The sequence below is a fragment of the Leptodactylus fuscus genome, chromosome 4, assembly GCF_031893055.1.
Source record: "Leptodactylus fuscus isolate aLepFus1 chromosome 4, aLepFus1.hap2, whole genome shotgun sequence".
NCBI classification, from domain to species: Eukaryota; Metazoa; Chordata; class Amphibia; order Anura; family Leptodactylidae; genus Leptodactylus; species Leptodactylus fuscus.
The window spans coordinates 21308202-21335106 of NC_134268.1; the positions used below are offsets into that span (position 1 = coordinate 21308202).

General features: G+C 39.7%; 1 protein-coding gene across 3 annotated transcripts in view; it reads right to left on the reverse strand.

Moving 5' to 3' along the window:
• The window catches only part of COL14A1 (collagen type XIV alpha 1 chain), a 129553-nt gene extending 103098 nt beyond the window's left edge, over positions 1–26455 (reverse strand). For all 3 annotated transcript variants that reach the window (XM_075270138.1, XM_075270135.1, XM_075270137.1), the window contains exons 1-2: positions 26278–26455; positions 13393–13508 (exon numbers count right to left, since the gene is read on the reverse strand). In XM_075270138.1, coding sequence (XP_075126239.1) covers positions 13393–13480 — 88 coding nt within the window. In that variant the 5' untranslated portion in view covers positions 13481–13508; positions 26278–26455. The remainder of the gene's footprint in view (positions 1–13392; positions 13509–26277) is intronic.
• Positions 26456–26905: the final 450 nt, after the last annotated feature.

Here is a 26905-nt window from a genome sequence, read left to right on the forward strand (position 1 = left end):
TTAATAAATTAAAGGGGTTATCCAGGATTAGAAAACATGGCTGCTTTCTCTGAGAGAGAACTCTACTTCTACTCAGGAAGTGACATCACAGCTGTTGGTCACATGTCCTGAGTGAGCTGCAGCATGGTCATGTGACCAACTGATGTGATGTCACTTCCTGAAAAGAGGAAGTAGAGTTCTTTTTCAGAGAAGGCAGCCATGTTTTTTTAATCCGGGATAATTCGTAAAATCTCAATATATTGGCTCTAAACTCTATGTGGTGTTACAATACAACACAACTAAGTATTAAATTACCAAACTACAGAAATATTCTAAGATCTGACAATTAGGTCTTTAAAGGGGTTATCTAGGATTTGATCCTCAGGATAGGTCATAAATATCTGATCGGTGAGGGGGCCGACAGCCACCCTTAAACAGATTAGCTGTCCTGAGGTGCTCCCTTTGCTATAAAGTGCATGGAGTCAAAAACAGCTCCACATTCTATATAGTGGCCAGGAGCCGTTACTACAGCTTGGCCCCCATTTATGTCACTGTACAATGTAAGAAGCTATCTGCTTCCACCTCCATGTACTGTATAGCATAGGTGTCAAAAGCAACCCCAAACAACTGATTCGCATGGGGACCAGTTGTTGGACCCCAACTGATCAGATATTTATTGTCTATTCTAAATACAGAAAATAAATAATAAAATCCTGGGCATCCCCTTTAAGTCCAACCTTGGTCGCCTGCAGTCTAGCCCCCTAGTAAATGTAACTGAGCTGCAATGCCGGACACAACCAACGTACAAGGGTGGCGCTGTTTCTCAGAATAAAACAGACCTTTTTAGGAATCTTAAAAATTTCACACATTGATAAGATGACATTTTTGTGCACATATATATATACATTGAACATTTTAACCATTGAATACATACAATACTACACGTTACAGCATATAATACAAGAAATTAACCATCACCAACGAAGAACGAACCATTGCCCAATACCTTGACAGACCCCACCGTCCAACTAACTCAACATAGAATATCTATTTGGCCAACACATTATATACTACAGTAGAATGTCAAGACTACAGGATACGTGCCAACCGTTCCACATAACTAGTGTATAGAAATATTCCAAAATTTTGCTCTAGTCAGACAATCACGATCAAAACGGCCATGAAAAAATGCCCCTTTGTGGGGTAGTCATTCTCACAGACCACTCCTTGATAGGACTGTATTGAGTGATCTGTGAAAATGGGCAAAAATAGGACAAATCCTATTCTTTTGACTCCCGTTAAATCCGATTGCAAAAAAAAAATTGGCAAAAAAAGTTTGGTAAAATTTGGCCATTACATTTTTTTTTTGTGACTAGAGCCTAAAAGTATATAAAAAAGGATATATGATCTTATATACATTATTCATATATATATATATATATATATATATATATATATATATATAGATATATGGTATATATGTTTTATATTTAATGTATTAATTTTAAAATATTTTTAAGAATTATTGTCTTAAATTTTGTCTAATTTTTTATTTTTTATTTTTTTTTAATTTCCATGTAATTTTTTAAAAAAATTTCCACATCTAGTTATGCTTAAAAAAAAAACAATTGGCACACACACAAAAAAAATAGACGCACACAACTACGACATAAATCTACATGGAAAATAAAATTGGGATTACTCTGACGAGTCACCAACCTGTCCGGATAGTCTCTTATGTCAGGGGACACCTACAGCCTGTGGAACAAAAGCTAATTTCTCGTGGTATGAAAAAAAAAAAAGAAAGGATTAAACTGAAAATTAAAAAAATAAAATAAAAAAACACTAAAATAATAAAGCATAAAATGAAAATAATCAATAAAATAATAAATAAGTTAAAAAAAATAAAAGTATAAAATCTAGTAAATCGATAAGATAAAAAGCACAACATGGTCACCTAAAAATGTCAAAAACTTTACTCGATCAGATAAGATTAATAGATTTTCGGAAAAATAGTGATTAGTTGGCGGCGTGATCCCTTCAGCACTTAAGACGTATTGGGACATTCGCTTTGAAGTAAAGACAAAGGTATTTGCCGTCATGTCCCGACTTGAAGATTGTCCAGATGGTCTCCCAAAAATAAAGAGCGTAGAACAGCATAGAAAGCCTATATCATAAAACACTAAAAACACGTGATAAAAGAGCGCGCGGGGTTCACATAGATCATTACACACAATGTCATAAACAGCTTCTCTCTGCTCCCTGTTGGTTGAAGGTTTAAGGTTAAGACAAAGTTTTGTACAAAAAAGTTCACGACTTACTAAAGATCCAAGATGGAATAATCCGATAAAACAAAAATCAAATACATCAAATAAATTCTTAGAAATACTGAAAATTTGAAGGAACAGATAAATCATACGGGTGTAGAGTGTTTTTTACAGATTTATTTGGTTAAGATCTTCTCGCCTTTACAGCTGCCGCCTGGCATTGAGGATTATATGTATTGCCTTATTAAGTATCTGCTCCAGTGAGATTTTTATGGAGAGGTTCGCCATTGCTAACTGTTTGATGTTCCTTTACAGAATGGATGGCACCCAGGTCGCATCTGTGTACAGTCTCCAGTTTACATGGACCCTAGTTGCAGAAACGGGCAGGAACCTGCTCCATATTTTGCTGCTCAATCCTATGGACCCCATACGGAGCCGTAGAAATGATGGTCGTGTACATAGGATATAATGATGGATCAAACAGACTGAAGAACTGGAGGCAGAAGGAAGAGAATAACAAGACTACAGGATCAGACTACATAGTGATTTTTTTGTAGTCTGTAACCATGGAGACACATAGGTCCGCATAGGAGTAGATGTTTTCAGTCTTGGACTTATACTCAACTTTTCTTCAGTCTTTTGCCAATTCTATCTCCAGTTCAAAAAGTAAAGTTATAAATGTTTGAAGCCGCTTCAGCTTGGCCATGTGGTCAACGTGATGTCATGGAGGGAGGGGACTGTGATTAGCTAGTGGACAAACTGACTACACTGCTCCCCGCCCACTGTGACTACTTAGGTTAATTTGCATATTTACATTTTATGCTTTCAAACTTTTAGGACTTCATTTTACTGCAACAAAAAGATTACAAATGGGCATCACTGGATAGCTTTCATTACACCCTCTTACTCCTGTCTGCAGGACTTCTCCTGTGCTGCACTCATTTAGTAGAATGCTCTACCCCAGACTATCAGACTTGCTCCTTACATTCCCAGCTTCAAGTTTACTTTGAAAACTCCTTTCTTTAGGGAAGATAATTATAATTATACATACAAATTAAATACGCAATATAATATCATTTTATTTATACTTACCTATTTGTTGTTAACACCTTCAAGTATACAGAGCCAATAAGCTCATCTTCAGTTATGCTTCAGAATTCACAGGTCACATGATCGGGATCAAATTTGCGCACGCGCATTAGACCTCAATTCGGCCATCTTTGATAAGGGCTAATGTTGATTATAGCTCTGCATACAGATTTTCTTATTGCCAGTACTTTACTTCTAGTGCCATACTTTAAATATGAGTACTGAACTAGTCTTGATGTGGTTGCTGTTTTGTAATACCATTTATCATGTCTCTTTTTACTTTTGTATATGTTTTTAATCTCAATGGTTTGTGTTTGTGTTTGTAAGTCGTATTATTTGTTCTTGCACTTCCAGGTCTTTCACAGCTGTTTAATCAGTGGCTTTCACTATATATAGGAGCATTTGTATCTGTATCGTCAGGCTATGAGTAAGGAGCCCATCTAGCGCTCCGAAACGCGTCAGCCAGACGCCGTCTTTTCCACTCGCCATCATGGATCATTTTTGAAATATCAGATATCGATTTATTTTTTATCTTGGATATTTTTCACAAATAAAGGCTACGTTTTATCAGAGATTGCATGCTGGATTCATCGTTCGTCCATTTGTATTTCACCTCAAGCTGGGAGGCTAGTTTCCGTGCAGGCGCATTTCACTGAGGAGGATTATCACACGGCTGAATCAAGGTGGACTCTATACGGGTTACTGACTGAAGACACGTGAGTGAGCTGACACACTTTCCTATTAATTTGTTTCTGACTATACAGGAGACTGGCTACCAGTCTCCCACCTTGGCAACAACAACGGGTGGCACAGTACCTGCTTTGAAGGTCCGGTCTGGACAGTTCAAGTCTGTCTGTGTGGTGCCACACTCCTAGTCTTCACACTCAGACTGTTATTAGGGCCTTATTACCCAGCTGACCTCCCTGTTGTGAGTCTTTACCAAACACCCTTTAGGTGCCTGGCTGGAAAGTACCTGTCTTCCCAGACCACACCCTTCATCCTCTCACAATGGTCATAGGTATACCCACTCCATTCTCTTCATGCAGCTATATTTAGGTTCCCCAACACTTGCTGGACCCCCTGTTCGTTATTCTCACCCTATATCTACTATTCCATTTAGATTTCATGCACTTTTAGGCAGAAATCTCTACTTTATTACTTTACATTTCTGGTGAACAAGGCATGAAAAGTTGCAATCTCACACATGCATGGGTTTTTGTGCAAACATTGTGACTCTTCCTATTTAGTGCCGCACTTGCAACTTTTCAAACAAAACGGGCAGAGTAGGGTGAGAATCTTGGCTGGCCGGAATGGGGGCGTAGATATTATGTACAGTGCATGTTGCCTCCCTGTAGGGTGCCAAAATTATTAAGAGGCTGGAGCCATGCACCAACGCAAGAATGGATAAAGATTATTATTTCTCGTTTCATTCTTTTATTACATCCCAAATTGTAAAGCACAGTAGAATATGTTCGCTATATCAATAAAGATTATTTCTATTACAGGGAACATTTCACCATTTCCACTAACTCTAACTCTTTGTGTCCTTTAATAGTTGCTGCTCCACCGATTCCAGCGCAGTTGGAATTTTTTTTCTAGCCTCTACCGTTCCTGAGCAATCAGGGACATTAGTTTGCAGGTGGGTGGTCCCAGACTACCTGCTAGGACCGCCCACACGACATTAGAGAAGCTAATTGTTCTCAAACTAACACCAATGATTGTTTGGGAATGGCAGGGGCTAGAGGAAAAATTCCAAGTGTTCTGGAATCAGTGGAGTGGGGCCTATTGAAGGACACAAAGAATTGGAGTTGGTGGAGGTCGTGAAAGATCCCCTTTAATCTACAATTTTAGCAAAATTGCTTCATTTATTATTTTAGATGCCTTGGAGCAATGATTGCAAAAGTCTACACACCCTATAAGTGTATACTTTCTGATAAGGATCTTATTTGATAACACCCTATTATCATATTCTGCCCCTTCTCCATAGCCTCCTGTGTGGCGCGATATTAAGGTATGTAAAACGTCTTGTACCTCCACCACTTTCTTCCCTCAAGACCATAATAGCCTAATGTAGCATTATCTGTTTCTAATCCCGTTGATGAAACCTGTCTGTACGGGAATTATTGCTCCGTGCCAAGATCCGCATGATTTATCACTTGTAATAATATGTCATGAAGTCTACTGGTGATGTACAGTCACCTCAAAGCACCTACTCTAAAAACCGGTTTTGGCAAACATTGTACATTCTCTATTGTCCCGACCATGTCCTTTGTATTGAGTTATAATAGCTGCTCAGGACATCGCCCCTTGTTAGTCGCAGGTACCAATCTTCAGAACAGAGTACATTACTCTAGATATCTTGTATTTTGTATATCTTGCCTTAAATCAATTCTCCTCCAGAGCTGTATTCACAATTCTGCTGCTTTCTGAGTTCACTTCTGTCATCTCCTGCTGATATAGCATGTTCGGCCAATATGCTACCCAGGGAGTGGTAGGCCTTACACTAGTCTCTATATAATAGTATGAGGTAGAAGAAAACTACATCTACATCACATTAAGGCCACACCATCCCTTTCCATCCTCCGGGTCACCCAGTAGCTTCAATGACGATATAGGTAGCACTGAGGTGACTGTATATATATAGTGCTATACAAAAAACACCCACTACGTTCTATACATTAAACTATCCTTCACCTCTGGCAAAGACTAAATAAGACCTCACCCAAGAAAAATATTACTTTTACCTCGTCTGCAGCTCCTTGGCTTTTAACAAGGCTATAAACTGATTCTTATGAACATTCTTGGATTGGTTTCCATAAAAGGGGGACTGGGACGTGCGGGAACCTGTCAGATTTCCATCCCTCATCGGCACTATAGAGGGTTCCCTATTTGCATATGTATCGTATCCAATTATGTCAATCCTGACGAAAAATTCTGTAAATTGATATTATTTGTAGAATGGGCGGGGGGCAGTCTATGAATATTACTTCTGTAAATCATCAGGATCCCAAGGCTTGTGTTTTTTGGCACCCGTTCCAACCTAGCCCAAAACGAAATGAAATAATGAAATCTGTCACCTACTCCTAGGCCCTGTGGCAAGCTACTTTTGGCTGGGACATGTCTCCAACGTTCAATCTGTATGTAATGGGAGCGGAGTGTGTAAGAAACACCGGAACAGTCGATCCTGGAAATGAATACAACATGCGGAATATCTAAACCTAAAAATTTTGATAATCCCATATGCTTTGGATCATAAATCTGTCATATTTTGGCAAATTTTGGACTACTAGAAGTTGCCCACTAAAGTTCCAACCAGTGTCGGACTAAGGTTTCTAGGACCCACCAGAAAAGTTATTCTGTAAGCCCACCTACCAAGTGTCTAAGAAGTGGACCATAGTACCCATCATATTTGGGTGGACCATTAGCCTGGGCCCATTGGAGGAACCTCTGGCACTCCAGTGGGTTAATCCAATACTGGTCCCAGGTCTTCCAGGAGTGTAATGATGAGGAACATCAGACCACACAATAGAAAGCAGCAAGTAGTATGTCACTGAAGAAAGTATACAAAATTACTAGAATTTTTCAAAAACTGCAGCAGTAACGCATGAACACAGCCTAAAAATAGTCAATTTGGCAAGTAAATGGCTAAAAGTCAACTTTTGAGTCTATTATTCTATCAGAAACAGACCCACCAGGGGATATTTGGTCATGGGCCAATCTGGCCTAAACTATGGACTAAGAAAGGTTTGAAGTTGTCCACCATTGTTGCACAGATTGTCCCACCATTAATATGGTGGGATAAGAATGGGATGTAGACACCCAATAAATTTGTTTGTTTTGTTTTTTTGATGCTTTGATTGATGACTATTTGGTGGATTTCCGAATCAGAAATAAAAAAATTTAGGCCTAAAGGGCATTTTCATACCAATCCAACTTTCTTGATCTGGCCATGATTAGTAACATAATTAATAAGGTTGGAAAAAGACACAAGTATATCAAGTCCAAGCTATAAAGCTACCAGGAAGAAAAAAAATGGGATGGATACCAAAAAAATCCAACTCCAAATATGGGAATCCGAATAGATCTCTGGATCATCGAGATAAATGTGATCTACCTAAGAGTGTAATGTGTATAACCATTGGCTTTACTGGGAGAAGGCAAGGACCAAGGGTCTCCAAAAACATTTTTCAGGGTTTCAATTGGTCCCAACAAGTATAGACCATGTTAACCCAAATCACCATGGTCTAAGTCCAGTGGGCCCTGGCATTCAGTTGGATTTGATAGGCACTCACTGAAGTCAACCCTGTTGGGATTTTTCAGAGGAAGAACATTTTTAGAGGATCCCCATAATAAAATTTTGAAAATGTACCACTGCTATATAGGAAGAAGACTCAAAAATGGCCAAGGGTGACATTAGTTTTTTCGACGCGCATAGAGCATGTTAGCCCAAATCAGCATGGGCCTGGTCCTTTGAGGCCCTGGCATTTACTTGACTTTGCCGTATTGGAGGCAAACATTTGTTACCAAGCTAAAAAGACCCAGCGATATTTGAGCCTGTGATCGGTTTTAGGAGAATAATTCTGGTCAAATTAAAAAAAAAAAATGTTAAAAATATCAAAAACAAAAAAAACTAAGTAAAAAGAAAAAAATGATCAAAAAGTTTAGAAAAGAAATAGGATATTGCCACCGCGAAAGTAAAATCAAGTCTGTACAGACCCATCACCAATAGGGAACTCCTTCATGTTTGACCCGTCCTGACCCCACTGCTGGTCATTACAATATTTTGTAGGCTTACATGACATTTTTCTTGGACAAACCCTGAATTGTGGGAAGATTGCAATGTCTTAGGAACAGCGAGAAATCTAATTCCAGCCAACACTCCCCATCTGGGCTGTCAACTTCTAAATAAAGTGCAAAAATTTAGGAAGATGATGTGGATGTAACGGTCATGTAGGAGCGTACTCACAGCATGAAGTCAGTTCCCTATGATGGGGGGCTATATTGTGGGGGCTATCTGTCTAAATACATTTTTTAGAACAGCGCAGATGACTATGCTCTCTACCCAAAGTCATACTTATTTTTTTCAAACATACAATGGCATCCACCAAAGGCACACTGGACACTCCCAGCATATACCTGGCGGGGCTAATGGCTCCACCCCCTGCACGCCCTTACCACACCCCCATTTCAAGAAAGTGACAGGGGCAGCACAAAAAAAGAAAAAGTTGTTAGAGCCCATGCACACGGAGTAAACGCGCGCTCATTTTTGTATAATGCACGTGTAAAGAATACACGCATAGGTGCCTTTTTTTGGCGCGTTTTTTACACGTGTAAAAAATGTCATCGAAATCAATGGGAGTCTGATTTTTACACGTGTATTCTTTACGCTTGTATTATGCCAAAATGAGCGCGCATTTACTCCATGTGCACGGGCCCTTAATTTGTTTTGAGCAAAAACCTGTTTTGAGCAAAAAATTAGCAACTTTTTATGCTTTGCACACCAGAAAACTAGCGCACATGAATAATAAATCTGAACCGCCATCACCCTCCCCTTGTCCTGACCTCTTTCTTCTTTACTAACTACAAAATTTTAAGCCTTTAGCTCAGGTTCCGATCCAAAAACCCATGTGAACTTACCCTTATACTGATTAGGGCGGGTTCACACCTGCGCCCGGTCTCCACTTTGTGGGTTTCCGTCTTCTGCCGACAGGAGATGGAAACCCGGCATTCAGTGTCCATCCGTGAGCATCTTCTGGTCTCTGCGGCGAAACCGTTTTTATTTTTTTAATCAGACGCAAAGTCCCACATGTCCGACTTTGTGTCCGGTTAAAAAAAAATGGTTTTGCCGCGGAGACCAGAAGACGCTCACGGGCGGACACTTTGCAAACCCATTCAAATGAAAAGTGACTGCCGGTATCCAGTTTCTCAGGCAGAAAACGGAAACCTGAAAGCAGAGACTGAGCGCAGGTGTGAACCCGCCTTTAGTGGTCACTAAAGGGACATTGTAGTATGTGGTGGCTATGAAGGAAGAATGTTCCCTTATTAGTAGACACTAAGGGGGCATTATACTGATTGGTGGCCACTAAGGGGGCATTATACTGATTGGTGGCCACTAAGGGGGCATTATACTGATTGGTGGCCACTAAGGGGGCATTATACTGATTGGTGGCCACTAAGAGGGCATTATACTGATTGGTGGCCACTAAGGGGGCATTATACTGATTGGTGGCCACTAAGAGGGCATTATACTGATTGGTGGCCACTAAGAGGGCATTATACTGATTGGTGGCCACTAAGGGGGCATTATAGTATGTGGTGGCTATGAAGGGAGTGTTATACTGAATGGTGGTCACTAAGGAGGAATTATATAGGTTGGTGGCCACTAAGAGGGCATTCTGGTATATGGTAACTGTGAAGGGAGCATCATACTGTGTGGTGGCCACTAAGCAGTGTTTTGGCTACTGACAGGGCATTATACTGTCTATGATCGCTAAAAGAAATTCATCACTGTAGTATTAGAATTGTGGCGTAAGTAAAACTGGTGCAGGGCTCTGTATGAGGAGCTCACTTTTATGAACTGCCCAAGTAGCTTTTGTCTACCTCTGCTCTAAGGTATACATATACAGTGGTATACATCATGCCTGAGGATTCTGTATACATCGATCAAATGTATATATAAAGACAGAAAAATACAAATACCTACCTGGACCATGACAGGGCGCTCTACTGACTTACATCAGATCTACAGAACCCTGTAAATACTTTCCTGGTGCTAACGCATACAGCAAATGCAGTGTGAACATAGAGATCTGCGCCTTTCTTGATTCAGATACATAGGATATATAAGCCATATACATAGGATATATAAGCCAGATACATAGGATATGTAAGCCAGATACATAGGATATGTAAGCCAGATACATAGGATATATAAGCCAGATACATAGGATATGTAAGCCAGATACATAGGATATATAAACCAGATACATAGGATATATAAGCCAGATACATAGGATATATAAGCCAGATACATAGGATATATAAGCCAGATACATAGGATATATAAGCCAGATACATAGGATATGTAAGCCAGATACATAGGATATGTAAGCCAGATACATAGGATATGTAAGCCAGATACATAGGATATATAAGCCAGATACATAGGATATGTAATCCAGATACATAGGATATATAAACCAGATACATAGGATATATAAACCAGATACATAGGATATATAAGCCAGATACATAGGATATGTAAGCCAGATACATAGGATATGTAAGCCAGATACATAGGATATATAAGCCAGATACATAGGATATGTAAGCCAGATACATAGGATATATAAACCAGATACATAGGGTATATAAGCCAGATACATAGGATATATAAGCCAGATACATAGGCTATATAAGCCAGATACATAGGATATATAAACCAGATACATAGGATATATAAGCCAGATACATACAGTCCTATGAAAAAGTTTGGGCACCCCTATTAATCTTAATCATTTTTAGTTCTAAATATTTTGGTGTTTGCAGCAGCCATTTCAGTTTGATATATCTAATAACTGATGGACACAGTAATATTTCAGGAGTGAAATGAGGTTTATTGTACTAACAGAAAATGCGCAATATGCATTAAACCAAAATTTGACCGGTGCAAAAATATGGGCACCCTTATCATTTTATTGATTTGAATACTCCTAACTACTTTTTACTGACTTACTGAAGCACAAAATTGTTTTTGTAACCTCAGTGAGCTTTGAACTTCATAGCCAGATCTATCCAATCATGAGAAAAGGTATTTAAGGTGGCCAATTGCAAGTTGATCTCCTATTTGAATCTCCTCTGAAGAGTGGCATCATGGGCTACGTAAAACAACTCTCAAATGATCTGAAAACAAAGATTGTTCAACATAGTTGTTCAGGGGAAGGATACAAAAAGTTGTCTCAGAGATTTAACCTGTCAGTTTCCACTGTGAAGAACATAGTAAGGAAATGGAAGACCACAGGGACAGTTCTTGTTAAGCCCAGAAGTGGCAGGCCAAGAAAAATATCAGAAAGGCAGAGAAGAAGAATGGTGAGAAGAGTCAAGGACAATCCACAGACCACCTCCAAAGAGCTGCAGCATCATCTTGCTGCAGATGGTGTCACTGTGCATCGGTCAACAATACAGCGCACTTTGCACAAGGAGAAGCTGTATGGTTGAGTAATGAGAGAGAAGCCGTTTCTTCAAGCACGCCACAAATAGAGTCGCCTGAGGTATGAAAAAGCACATTTGGATAAGCCAGCTTCATTTTGGAAGAAGGTCCTGTGGACTGATGAAAGATTGAGTTGTTTGGTCATACAAAAAGGCGTTATGCATGGAGTCCAAAAAAAAACAGCATTCCAAGAAAAACACATGCTACCCACTGTAAAATTTGGTGGAGGTTCCATCATGCTTTGGGGCTGTGTGGCCAATGCCGGCATCGGGAATCTTGTTAAAGTTGAGGGTCACATGGATTCCACTCAGTATCAGCAGATTCTTGAGAATAATGTTCAAGAATCAGTGACGAAGTTGAAGTTACGCCGGGGATGGATATTTCAGCAAGACAATGATCCAAAACACCGCTCCAAATCCTCAGGCATTCATGCAGAGGAACAATTACAATGTTCTGGAATGGCCATCCCAGTCCCCAGACCTGAATATCATTGAACATCTGTGGGATGATTTGAAGCTGGCTGTCCATGCTCGGCGACCATCTAACTTAACTGAACTTGAATTGTTTTGTAAAGAGGAATGGTCAAAAATCCCTTCATCCAGGATCCAGGAACTGATTAAAAGCTACAGGAAGCGACTAGAGGCTGTTATCTTTGCAAAAGGAAGATCTACTAAATATTAATGTCACTTTTCTGTTGAGGTGCCCATACTTTTGCACTGGTCAAATTTTGGTTTAATGCATATTGCACATTTTCTGTTAGTACAATAAACCTCATTTCAATCCTGAAATATTACTGTGTCCATCAGTTATTAGATATATCAAACTGAAATGGCTGCTGCAAACACCAAAATATTTAGAACTAAAAATGATTACCCAATGCCCAAACTTTTTCATAGGACTGTAGAATATATAAGCCAGATACATAGGATATATAAGCCAGATACATAGGATATATAAGCCAGATACATAGGCTATATAAACCAAATACATAGGATATATAAGCCAGATACATAGGATATATAAGCCAGATACATAGGATATATAAGCCAGATACATAGGATATATAAGCCAGATACATAGGATATATAAGCCAGATACATAGGATATATAAACCAGATACATAGGCTATATAAGCCAGATACATAGGATATATAAGCCAGATACATAGGATATATAAGCCAGATACATAGAATATATAAGCCAGATACATAGGATATATAAGCCAGATACATAGGATATATAAGCCAGATACATAGATATATAAGCCAGATACATAGGATATATAAGCCAGATACATAGGCTATATAAGCCAGATACATAGGCTATATAAGCCAGATACATAGGATATATAAGCCAGATACATAGGCTATATAAACCAGATACATAGGATATGTAAGCCAGATACATAGGATATATAAGCCAGATACATAGGATATATAAGCCAGATATATAGGTTATGTGCAATACCATATAATATCTATAAAACTGACAATCATAGAAAACTCTGCAAAAATTCCAATGAAGGGATTAGACCTGCAAGAAAATCTGATTATTATATCAAGGTGATCAAAGATATCAGGCGGTGGTTACGTGTACGTATAATAGCGGCATAAATCCTGCAAGAAAATTATTCTTGTTATACAGAATCATCTAGAATCATCCATAATCTATGATATACATAAATATAATACAGCTATATATCATCTAATAAACATATAGAATTGTAAATACACACACATATAGAATATTGAGCTGTAACTTTAGATACATTTGACCTCTGCACACCAGATAACCCCGGACATATAACAGATACAATATAATGATATCATTCACATCTACAATTTTTACCTTGACTCTGGCCAAGATTGGCTAAGAAAAATGTCACCGCAAGGAGCGACACAAGGACCATCGTATGTACACCGTGCTGTGTCCTCATTTTATCTACTGGAACCCAGTCAGCAAATCTACAAAAAAATATATATATGTATGTGATCAATATAAAATAGACCAGGTGATATGGCAGCACATATGTAGCAGAGCTAAATTAGGTATTGCACTGTTTGTTTTGTGGCGTAACTATAGGGGATGAAGAGGGTGACCGTAACCTATCTATCTGCAGGGCTGGGGTGATATGCTGGTTCTGGTGACAGTAACCTATCTATCTGCAGGGCTGGGGTGATATGCTGGTTCTGGTGACAGTAACCTATCTATCTGCAGGGCTGGGGTGATATGCTGGGTCTGGTGACACTAACCTATCTATCTGCAGGGCTGGGGTGATATGCTGGTTCTGGTGACAGTAACCTATCTATCTGCAGGGCTGGGGTGATATGCTGGGTCTGGTGACAGTAACCTATCTATCTGCAGGACTGGGGTGATATGCTGGGTCTGGTGACACTAACCTATCTATGTGCAGGACTGGGGTGATATGCTGGGTCTGGTGACAGTAACCTATCTATCTGCAGGGCTGGGGTGATATGCTGGGGTTTGGTAAGAGACCCCCTTTAAGAATCTACAACTCCCAGCATGTTGCCTTCTGTTTCCGCTGACTTCTGATATGTTATACAATTAGAGGATTCTTAGCTTATTACATGTTACAGACTATTGGTGAGACCTCTGTCACTAATTTGATGTTCTCTCTGCTGCCCTCTACTGATGCCCACTGATAATAGCAATCTCCATCTATGACAACACCCACAGCCTGACCTGTATGTGCACCTTTAACCATGATTAGAATATCACTAGATAGCATTGGGTCGGCAACCCGGTTGGGCAACCCTCACCAATCCGCCGTGACCTCATCTACTGTCAGCCTTGTATGTAATGATGGGCCAGAGCTGTTATTTATAGAGGTGTTATCCTCTATTGTAATCCTGTCTGTGATGTAAATCAGGTGACTGCTGCAAAGAAAACCCCACAGAATTGGCAAGTGTCAGCCTATTATTAGGCTTAGTGGCCAGAGTGAGTTAGTTACAGCTCCGCCCCCCCTGCCCTGTCTGGCTGTTGTGACTGGATATACCCTGTCTAAGGTGGGAATACCCCTTTAAGACAACCTGTGCCTCGCAGCTATTGCAAAACTATAACTCCCAGTCATAAAACTCTACCTACACGGCCTTAGGTGCGCAGCGCCGCGCTGCCACGTGTGACAGATTTATGGGGATTGTATAACCGCTGACAGACATACTAATAAAGTACATCCCGAATTGTAGATATTCCCTTTATACAGGACGCTGGCAGCGGGGGCGCTCCGACAGCCACATGATATCATCAGCCTCAATTACTGGATGAGTCATGGAGCTGAGCTGGGTTTGTCATCTGGCACAATGTCTGGTATGACAGCCCCGCATGCACATCTGCTGTGTTATGTAACTCACAGTCATCACAATGTGCAACCTGGACACAGCGCCATACATACAGCTGTGGTTGGACCTGGTAATGCAGGTCAGTCTCATCATACATGGATCTGTAGTACTGGGTAACGTCCTAAAGCAGATTCTCCTCTTCTAAAGCCTCATGCACACCACGCGGCTAGCACACTGACTCATTCAGTTCTATGGCCCTGTACACACAATCCTGGATTTTCACAGGCCTGTATATGAGGCTGGGAACAAATCTCAGGACGATGCCCGCGTGTACCCGCTAGTGAGCGCAGCTCTGAAGTATAATACAGGATAAGTAATGTAATGTATGTGCACAGTGACTGTACCAGCAGAATAGTGAGCGCAGCTCTGGAGTATAATACAGGATAAGTAATGTAATGTATGTACACAGTGACTGCACCAGCAGAATAGTGAGTGCAGCTCTGGAGTATAATACAGGATAAGTAATGTAATGTATTTACACAGTGACTACACCAGCAGAATAGTGAGCGCAGCTCTGGAGTATAATACAGGATAAGTAATGTAATGTATGTGCACAGTGACTGTACCAGCAGAATAGTGAGCGCAGCTCTGGAGTATAATACAGGATAAGTAATGTAATGTATGTACACAGTGACTGCACCAGCAGAATAGTGAGCGCAGCTCTGGAGTATAATACAGGATAAGTAATGTAATGTATGTACACAGTGACTGTACCAGCAGAATAGTGAGCGCAGCTCTGGAGTATAATACAGGATAAGTAATGTAATGTATGTACACAGTGATTGTACCAGCAGAATAGTGAGCACAGCTCTGGAGTATAATACAGGATAAGTAATGTAATGTATGTAGACAGTGATTGTACCAGCAGAATAGTGAGCACAGCTCTGGAGTATAATACAGGATAAGTAATGTAATGTATGTACACAGTGATTGTACCAGCAGAATAGTGAGCGCAGCTCTGGAGTATAATACAGGATAAGTAATGTAATGTATGTACACAGTGATTGTACCAGCAGAATAGTGAGCGCAGCTCTGGAGTATAATACAGGATAAGTAATGTAATGTATGTACACAGTGATTGTACCAGCAGAATAGTGAGCGCAGCTCTGGAGTATAATACAGGATAAGTAATGTAATGTATGTACACAGTGACTGTACCGGCAGAATAGTGAGCGCAGCTCTGGAGTATAATACAGGATAAGTAATGTAATGTATGTACACAGTGACTGTACCAGCAGAATAGTGAGTGCAGCTCTGAAGTATAATACAGGATAAGTAATGTAATGTATGTACACAGTGACTGTACCGGCAGAATAGTGAGCGCAGCTCTGGAGTATAATACAGGATAAGTAATGTAATGTACACAGTGATTGTACCAGCAGAATAGTGAGCGCAGCTCTGGAGTATAATACAGGATAAGTAATGTAATGTATGTACACAGTGACTGTACCAGCAGAATAGTGAGCGCAGCTCTGAAGTATAATACAGGATAAGTAATGTAATGTATGTACACAGTGATTGTACCAGCAGAATAGTGAGCACAGCTCTGGAGTATAATACAGGATAAGTAATGTAATGTATGTACACAGTGACTGTACCAGCAGAATAGTGAGTGCAGCTCTGGAGTATAATACAGGATAAGTAATGTAATGTATGTACACAGTGACTGCACCAGCAGAATAGTGAGTGCAGCTCTGGAGTATAATACAGGATGTAACTCAGGATCAGTACAGGATAAGTAATGTAATGTATGGACACAGTGACTGCACCAGCAGAATAGTGAGCGCAGCTCTGGAGTATAATACAGGATAAGTAATGTAATGTATGTACACAGTGACTGTACCAGTAGAATAGTGAGCGCAGCTCTGGAGTATAATACAGGATAAGTAATGTAATGTATGTACACAGTGACTGTACCAGCAGAATAGTGAGTGCAGCTCTGGAGTATAATACAGGATAAGTAATGTAATGTATGTACACAGTGACTGCACCAGCAGAATAGTGAGTGCAGCTCTGGAGTATAATACAGGATGTAACTCAGGATCAGTACAGGATAAGTAATGTAATGTATGTACACAGTGACTGCACCAGCAGAATAGTGAGCGCAGCTCTGGAGTATAATACAGGATAAGTAATGTAATGTATGTACACAGTGACTGTACCAGCAGAATAGTGAGCGCAGCTCTGGAGTATAATACAGGATAAGTAATGTAATGTATGTACACAGTGACTGTACCAGCAGAATAGTGAGCGCAGCTCTGGAGTATAATACAGGATAAGTAATGTAATGTATGTACACAGTGACTGCACCAGCAGAATAGTGAGCGCAGCTCTGGAGTATAATACAGGATAAGTAATGTAATGTATGTGCACAGTGACTGTACCAGCAGAATAGTGAGCGCAGCTCTGGAGTATAATACAGGATAAGTAATGTAATGTACACAGTGATTGTACCAGCAGAATAGTGAGCGCAGCTCTGGAGTATAATACAGGATAAGTAATGTAATGTATGTACACAGTGACTGTACCAGCAGAATAGTGAGTGCAGCTCTGGAGTATAATACAGGATAAGTAATGTAATGTATGTACACAGTGACTGCACCAGCAGAATAGTGAGTGCAGCTCTGGAGTATAATACAGGATGTAACTCAGGATCAGTACAGGATAAGTAATGTAATGTATGGACACAGTGACTGCACCAGCAGAATAGTGAGCGCAGCTCTGGAGTATAATACAGGATAAGTAAAGTAATGTATGTACACAGTGACTGTACCAGTAGAATAGTGAGCGCAGCTCTGGAGTATAATACAGGATAAGTAATGTAATGTATGTACACAGTGACTGTACCAGCAGAATAGTGAGTGCAGCTCTGGAGTATAATACAGGATAAGTAATGTAATGTATGTACACAGTGACTGCACCAGCAGAATAGTGAGTGCAGCTCTGGAGTATAATACAGGATGTAACTCAGGATCAGTACAGGATAAGTAATGTAATGTATGTACACAGTGACTGCACCAGCAGAATAGTGAGCGCAGCTCTGGAGTATAATACAGGATAAGTAATGTAATGTATGTACACAGTGACTGTACCAGCAGAATAGTGAGCGCAGCTCTGGAGTATAATACAGGATAAGTAATGTAATGTATGTACACAGTGACTGTACCAGCAGAATAGTGAGCGCAGCTCTGGAGTATAATACAGGATAAGTAATGTAATGTATGTACACAGTGACTGCACCAGCAGAATAGTGAGCGCAGCTCTGGAGTATAATACAGGATAAGTAATGTAATGTATGTGCACAGTGACTGTACCAGCAGAATAGTGAGCGCAGCTCTGGAGTATAATACAAGATAAGTAATGTAATGTATGTACACAGTGACTGTACCAGCAGAATAGTGTGCGCAGCTCTGGAGTATAATACAGGATAAGTAATGTAATGTATGAACACAGTGACGTCACCAGCAGAATAGTGAGCGCAGCTCTGGAGTATAATACAGGATAAGTAATGTAATGTATGTACACAGTGACTGCACCAGCAGAATAGTGAGTGCAGCTCTGGGGTATAATACAGGATAAGTAATGTAATGTATGTACACAGTGTCTGCACCAGCAGAATAGTGAGTGCAGCTCTGGAGTATAATACAGGATAAGTAATGTAATGTATGTACACAGTGATTGTACCAGCAGAATAGTGAGTGCAGCTCTGGAGTATAATACAGGATAAGTAATGTAATGTATGTACACAGTGACTGCACCAGCAGAATAGTGAGTGCAGCTCTGGAGTATAATACAGGATGTAACTCAGGATCAGTACAGGATAAGTAATGTAATGTATGTACACAGTGACTGCACCAGCAGAATAGTGAGCGCAGCTCTGGAGTATAATACAGGATAAGTAATGTAATGTATGTACACAGTGACTGTACCAGCAGAATAGTGAGCGCAGCTCTGGAGTATAATACAGGATAAGTAATGTAATGTATGTACACAGTGACTGTACCAGCAGAATAGTGAGCGCAGCTCTGGAGTATAATACAGGATAAGTAATGTAATGTATGTACACAGTGACTACACCAGCAGAATAGTGAGCGCAGCTCTGGAGTATAATACAGGATAAGTAATGTAATGTATGTACACAGTGACTGCACCAGCAGAATAGTGAGCGCAGCTCTGGAGTATAATACAGGATAAGTAATGTAATGTATGTACACAGTGACTGCACCAGCAGAATAGTGAGCGCAGCTCTGGAGTATAATATAGGATAAGTAATGTAATGTATGTACACAGTGACTGTACCAGCAGAATAGTGAGCGCAGCTCTGGAGTATAATACAGGATAAGTAATGTAATGTATGTACACAGTGACTGTACCAGCAGAATAGTGAGCGCAGCTCTGGAGTATAATACAGGATAAGTAATGTAATGTATGTACACAGTGACTGCACCAGCAGAATAGTGAGCGCAGCTCTGGAGTATAATACAGGATAAGTAATGTAATGTATGTGCACAGTGACTGTACCAGCAGAATAGTGAGCGCAGCTCTGGAGTATAATACAGGATAAGTAATGTAATGTACACAGTGATTGTACCAGCAGAATAGTGAGCGCAGCTCTGGAGTATAATACAGGATAAGTAATGTAATGTATGTACACAGTGACTGTACCAGCAGAATAGTGAGTGCAGCTCTGGAGTATAATACAGGATAAGTAATGTAATGTATGTACACAGTGACTGCACCAGCAGAATAGTGAGTGCAGCTCTGGAGTATAATACAGGATGTAACTCAGGATCAGTACAGGATAAGTAATGTAATGTATGGACACAGTGACTGCACCAGCAGAATAGTGAGCGCAGCTCTGGAGTATAATACAGGATAAGTAATGTAATGTATGTACACAGTGACTGTACCAGTAGAATAGTGAGCGCAGCTCTGGAGTATAATACAGGATAAGTAATGTAATGTATGTACACAGTGACTGTACCAGCAGAATAGTGAGTGCAGCTCTGGAGTATAATACAGGATAAGTAATGTAATGTATGTACACAGTGACTGCACCAGCAGAATAGTGAGTGCAGCTCTGGAGTATAATACAGGATCAGTAATGTAATGTATGTACACAGTGACTGCACCAGCAGAATAGTGAGCGCAGCTCTGGAGTATAATACAGGATAAGTAATGTAATGTATGTACACAGTGACTGTACCAGCAGAATAGTGAGCGCAGCTCTGGAGTATAATACAGGATAAGTAATGTAATGTATGTACACAGTGACTGTACCAGCAGAATAGTGAGCGCAGCTCTGGAGTATAATACAGGATAAGTAATGTAATGTATGTACACAGTGACTGCACCAGCAGAATAGTGAGCGCAGCTCTGGAGTATAATACAGGATAAGTAATGTAATGTATGTGCACAGTGACTGTACCAGCAGAATAGTGAGCGCAGCTCTGGAGTATAATACAAGATAAGTAATGTAATGTATGTACACAGTGACTGTACCAGCAGAATAGTGTGCGCAGCTCTGGAGTATAATACAGGATAAGTAATGTAATGTATGTACACAGTGACGTCACCAGCAGAATAGTGAGCGCAGCTCTGGAGTATAATACAGGATAAGTAATGTAATGTATGTACACAGTGATTGTACCAGCAGAATAGTGAGTGCAGCTCTGGAGTATAATACAGGATAAGTAATGTAATGTATGTACACAGCGACTGCACCAGCAGAATAGTGAGTGCAGCTCTGGAGTATAATACAGGATGTAACTCAGGATCAGTACAGGATAAGTAATGTAATGTATGTACACAGTGACTGCACCAGCAGAATAGTGAGCGCAGCTCTGGAGTATAATACAGGATAAGTAATGTAATGTATGTACACAGTGACTGTACCAGCAGAATAGTGAGCGCAGCTCTGGAGTATAATACAGGATAAGTAATGTAATGTATGTACACAGTGACTGTACCAGCAGAATAGTGAGCGCAGCTCTGGAGTATAATACAGGATAAGTAATGTAATGTATGTACACAGTGACTGCACCAGCAGAATAGTGAGCGCAGCTCTGGAGTATAATACAGGATAAGTAATGTAATGTATGTACACAGTGACTGCACCAGCAGAATAGTGAGCGCAGCTCTGGAGTATAATACAGGATAAGTAATGTAATGTATGTACACAGTGACTGCACCAGCAGAATAGTGAGCGCAGCTCTGGAGTATAATATAGGATAAGTAATGTAATGTATGTACACAGTGACTGTACCAGCAGAATAGTGAGCACAGCTCTGGAGTATAATACAGAATAAGTAATGTAATGTATGTACACAGTGACTATACCAGCAGAATAGTGAGCGCAGCTCTGGAGTATAATACAGGATAAGTAATGTAATGTATGTACACAGTGACTGCACCAGCAGAATAGTGAGCGCAGCTCTGGAGTATAATACAGGATAAGTAATGTAATGTATGTACACAGTGACTGTACCAGCAGAATAGTGAGCGCAGCTCTGGAGTATAATACAAGATAAGTAATGTAATGTATGTACACAGTGACTGTACCAGCAGAATAGTGTGCGCAGCTCTGGAGTATAATACAGGATAAGTAATGTAATGTATGTACACAGTGACGTCACCAGCAGAATAGTGAGCGCAGCTCTGGAGTATAATACAGGATAAGTAATGTAATGTATGTACACAGTGACTGCACCAGCAGAATAGTGAGCGCAGCTCTGGAGTATAATACAGGATAAGTAATGTATGTATGTACACAGTGACTGTACCGGCAGAATAGTGAGCGCAGCTCTGGAGTATAATACAGGATAAGTAATGTATCCGTGCAGGATAAGTAATGTAACATTTTTCACGTGGAGAGGGGAACAGAATCCCTGAACACAGATGTGAACCAAGCGTCAAACCATGTATTTTCCTGCTGAAGATGTAGCAGAGCTGAGTTTGTTATTTGGTGCTGTACATTTCATTGGTCTAAACAAAGTCCGTGGTGACTTTGTCCTGACAAGCAGAAGAGAGTCCTGTCTCTTTAACCAATGGGATGATGCCTACAAACCATGTGTCAGGGGTGCAGGAGATGAATACAGGGTGGAGGACTTCCACGCATTCATCAGCAACACATACTGAGGATTCTGAGATTTGTCGCTTGAGGCCAAAACACCTTTTCGCAGTGGAATTCTTGAGGAAACACTCATCTCTTTCTTCAGGTGGAGCAATAAACCTCTCTCACCGGAGCAGCAGAGAGGAGGAGGTGATGGAGCCTGGGATGGTATTTACCTGCGCTCTCCCTCCTCCAAGATTGGGGAAGATAAAGCAAAAAACACATGGCCCTTCTGCATTACCTGCCTGTAAGATAAGGCTGTTTGCTGGAGCCCAACCAGTGCAAACACCTTAATGGTGGGATCTGAGGGCCCCGGGGCCATAAACCTCCACTGACTACTCAACAAACATATATAATCCCTTGGAGGGGGCATTGCCAAATCCATTATACACCTGGCATTTTGCCGCTCATGCAAATATGAATGTAGCAGAGCTGAGTTTGTTATTTGGAGCAAGAGGCGTACAAATAATCCTACTATACAGTTTCATGACTATTACATCAGTAATAGTGACGTATTATCAGATATTGTATAATCTAAATACATAGGGCAGCTACATACATCGTAACCAATCTGGCAGTCATCTGGGTATTCACACAGGTATATTATAGCTGCCATATAGTACCCATGGCGTCCTACTACACCTGTATATACTCTTCACATCATACAGAATCCATCACAAAAGAATTTGCAGCATGCTCCGGAGGACGCCATATTATGGAGGTATTCTGCACCAGAGGCATTGCTCCGAGGGGAGAATACCTCAGTGATATGCCGCCATATACAACTACCATACTGTGCTTCATAGGGTGCCTATAGCTACCATGGACCGCACCGCACAATAATCAGATGTAGCTAAGCTCAACCTGTCAGCCATCTCTTTGGGGATAAATTTTTGGAAGATTCTTCTTGCTGATAAATTAGAAATGAATGACGGTATAGCCGGCCCGAGACAGAACCAAGAAAGAAGAAATATCACAAAGAGAAACACAAATGTGAGATAAGCACAAAACTGCAGAGATACAGTATGTCCGCTCCGCTGTCAGTAGGTCCAGCATCTTATATGGTCTAGTCCATCTCTCCTGTCTAATCTGAGATGGTCTATGTGGAGTCACTATAGGGTTAATGTGTACAAAGTGCTAGTCTATGAAGTATCTATCCATGCATTTATCTATCTATCTATCTATCTATCTATCTCCTATCTATCTATCTATCTATCTATCTATCTATCTATCTCCTATCTATCTATCTATCTATCTATCTATCTATCTCCTATCTATCTATCTATCTATCTATCTCCTATCTATCTATCTATCTATCTATCTATCTATCTATCTATTATCTATCTATCTATCTATCTATCTCCTATCTATCTATCTATCTCCTATCTATCTATCTATCTATCTATCCATAACATCTTTCTATTATCTATCAGTCATCTATCTATCTATCTATCTATGTAATATCTATTCTGATGTTTGGATTTCTAGATATATGTGTAAAGCACATAGTATTTAGAGCAGCACCAGGTAATAATACTAATGTGGGTGCAGATCCTCAGGGTCCAGCAGCTGATCCAGTAACAATCAAAAACAGGCAGCGATCCAAAGTAGTGACAAAGAACTGATGTGAATTTATTCCAAGAACTACGTTTTGGTCCTCGGAGTGTTGGACCTTTCTCAAGCTTGAGGACCAAAACGTAGTTCTTGGAATGAATTCACATCAGTTCTTTGTCACTACTTTGTAGTGCTGCCTCTTTTTGATTATCTATCTATCTATCTATCTATCTATCTATCTATCTCCTATCTATCTATCTCCTATCTATCTATCATCTATCTATCATCTCCTATCTATCTATCTATCTATCTATCTATCTATCTCCTATCTATCTCCTATCTATCTATCTATCTATCTATCTATCTATCTATCTATCTCCTATCTATGTATCTATCTATCTCCTATCTATTTATCTCCTATCTATCTATCTATCTATCTATCTATCTATCTATCTATCTCCTATCTATCTATCTATCTCCTATCTATCTATCTATCTATCTATCTATCTATCATCTCCTATCTATCTATCTATCTATCTATCTATCTATCTCCTATCTATCTATCTATCTATCTATCTATCTATCTCCTATCTATCTATGTATCTATCTATCTCCTATCTATTTATCTCCTATCTATCTATCTATCTATCTATCTATCTATCTCCTATCTATCTATCTATCTATCTCCTATCTATCTATCTATCTATCTATCTATCTATCTCCTATCTATCTATCTATCTATCTATCTCCTATCTCCTATCTATCTATCTATCTATCTATCTCCTATCTATCTATCTATCTATCTATCTATCTATCTATCTATCTATCTATCTATCTATCTCCTATCTCCTATCTATCTATCTATCTATCTATCTATCTATCTATCTATCTATCTATCTCCTATCTATCTATCTATCTATCTATCTATCTATGTATCTATCTATCTCCTATCTATTTATCTCCTATCTATCTATCTATCTATCTATCTATCTATCTCCTATCTATCTATCTATCTATCTATCTATCTCCTATCTATCTATCTATCTATCTATCTATCTATCTATCTCCTATCTATCTATCTATCTATCTATCTATCTATCTCCTATCTATCTATCTATCTATCTATCTATCTATCTCCTATCTATCTATCTATCTATCTCCTATCTATCTATCTATCTATCTATCTCCTATCTATCTATCTATCTCCTATCTATCTATCTATCTATCTATCTATGTATCTATCTATCTCCTATCTATTTATCTCCTATCTATCTATCTATCTATCTATCTATCTATCTCCTATCTATCTATCTATCTATCTATCTATCTATCTATCTATCTATCTCCTATCTATCTATCTATCTATCTATCTATCTATCTATCTCCTATCTATCTATCTATCTATCTATCTATCTCCTATCTATCTATCTATCTATCTATCTATCTCCTATCTATCTATCTATCTATCTATCTATCTATCTATCTATCTCCTATCTATCTATCTATCTATCTATCATCTCCTATCTATCTATCTATCTATCTATCTATCTATCTATCTATCTCCTATCTATCTATCTATCTATCTATCTATCTATCTATCTATCTATCATCTCCTATCTATCTATCTATCTATCTATCTATCTATCTATCTATCTATCTCCTATCTATCTATCTATCTATCTATCTATCTATCTATCTATCTATCTATCTCCTATCTATCTATCTATCTATCTATCTCCTATCTATCTATCTATCTATCTATCTATCTATCTCTTATCTGTTTGTACAGACTGAATCTACAGTATTTGGATGACTTTGGGAATAGTTATGAGGTATATGTGTATGGTTGTGAGTACTGGTTATTTGTGTATATATGTGTGTCTGGATACAGGAGTATACGCTGTATATTGTTTTCATTGGGGTACACTGCTACACCTGTATGTAATGTGGGGAATGTAGTAAACTGTAAGAACAGAAGAAAGAAACAAGAAGCTGCTGATAATACAACACAAGACAATGTGTAAGACTGACGGACTCTTCTGTGTGATGTAGAATGAATGGCAGACAGAGAGAAGTAATCAGGAGTGATCTGAGCACAGGAGACACCAGCCCCAAAGAGAACGTGGATGTAGCAGAGCTGATGTAGTCTACAGGTGCTCTGCTAGTGTAACTCAAATGAACATTTACCTGTAATCCAACCACAGATGTCATATGACAAACTCAGCACTGCTATATTCTATCTATCTATCTATCTATCTATCTATCTATCTATCTATCTATCTATCTATCTGTCTATCTATCTCCTATCTATCTATCTATCTATCTATCTATCTATCTGTCTAATCAATCTATAATGTAATATCTATCTTTTAATATGTATATATGTAATATCCCTATCTCTAGATATTACACATTACATACCTTGTACTACACCGGCCCCTATTACAGCAACATGTATCTATCATCTAACATTACTAAGGAGATGTAGCAGAGCTGACTGTGTTGTCTCGTACTCCTCACTGCATTTTTTATCCATCACGATTCCTCCTTGGGTTCAAATAATACACCGTAGTCTCCCAGCAGTCCCATGTAAATCAGCAGAAACACAATGTAATATCATCAGGAGCTCCACCTTACAAACTCAGCTCTGCTGCACCTGTAGATATGTCCTATGCACAGATAGTATCTTGAGAACTGCAGGCTTCTTACCAGTAAATTCATGAGGAATGATTAGCTGTGGTTTGTTAATGTCCTCCAGAATAATCCAGAGAAGTTCAGCTTCCTCCTGAGGTTCTCATTGGCCTCCTTGAGGGTGATGTTGGAGGCTCCTTGCCCGGCTGCTGCACTGAGCTCCTCAGCACTAGATCTGATAGAGAAGAGGAAAAGAGGGAAGACAGAAGCCAGGCGGCCAATTATAAAATAGAAGGTGGATGGAGGGAAGCAGCTAATCCCTGACACCACATCTGCTCCTCCGCCCCTCCCTCCACAATTACCTTCCCAGCCCTGACTGGTGGGAACTACAAAATTACTGCACCCCTGAGCCCCAAACTGGGCAGCCAGGACCCCACCTGTGCTGTCTGGGGGTCCTCACCGGTAGATGGGCACATGGGGGGCATACAGGGCACAATACAAGCTAAACAGGAGACCAAAAGTCCCACATTTTTTTAATTTTTTTGCAACTTTTCAGTCCAATCCGTAAACCCAATTTGGCTCATGTCGGCTTAATATGGCTTTTTTTGGCTGTATAGTCAATCATTGACCCCATAAATGTCATGTTGAGCTATGACAGGCCCAAGGGGCACAAAAATATTCTAGAACCTCTGCAACTTCATTATGT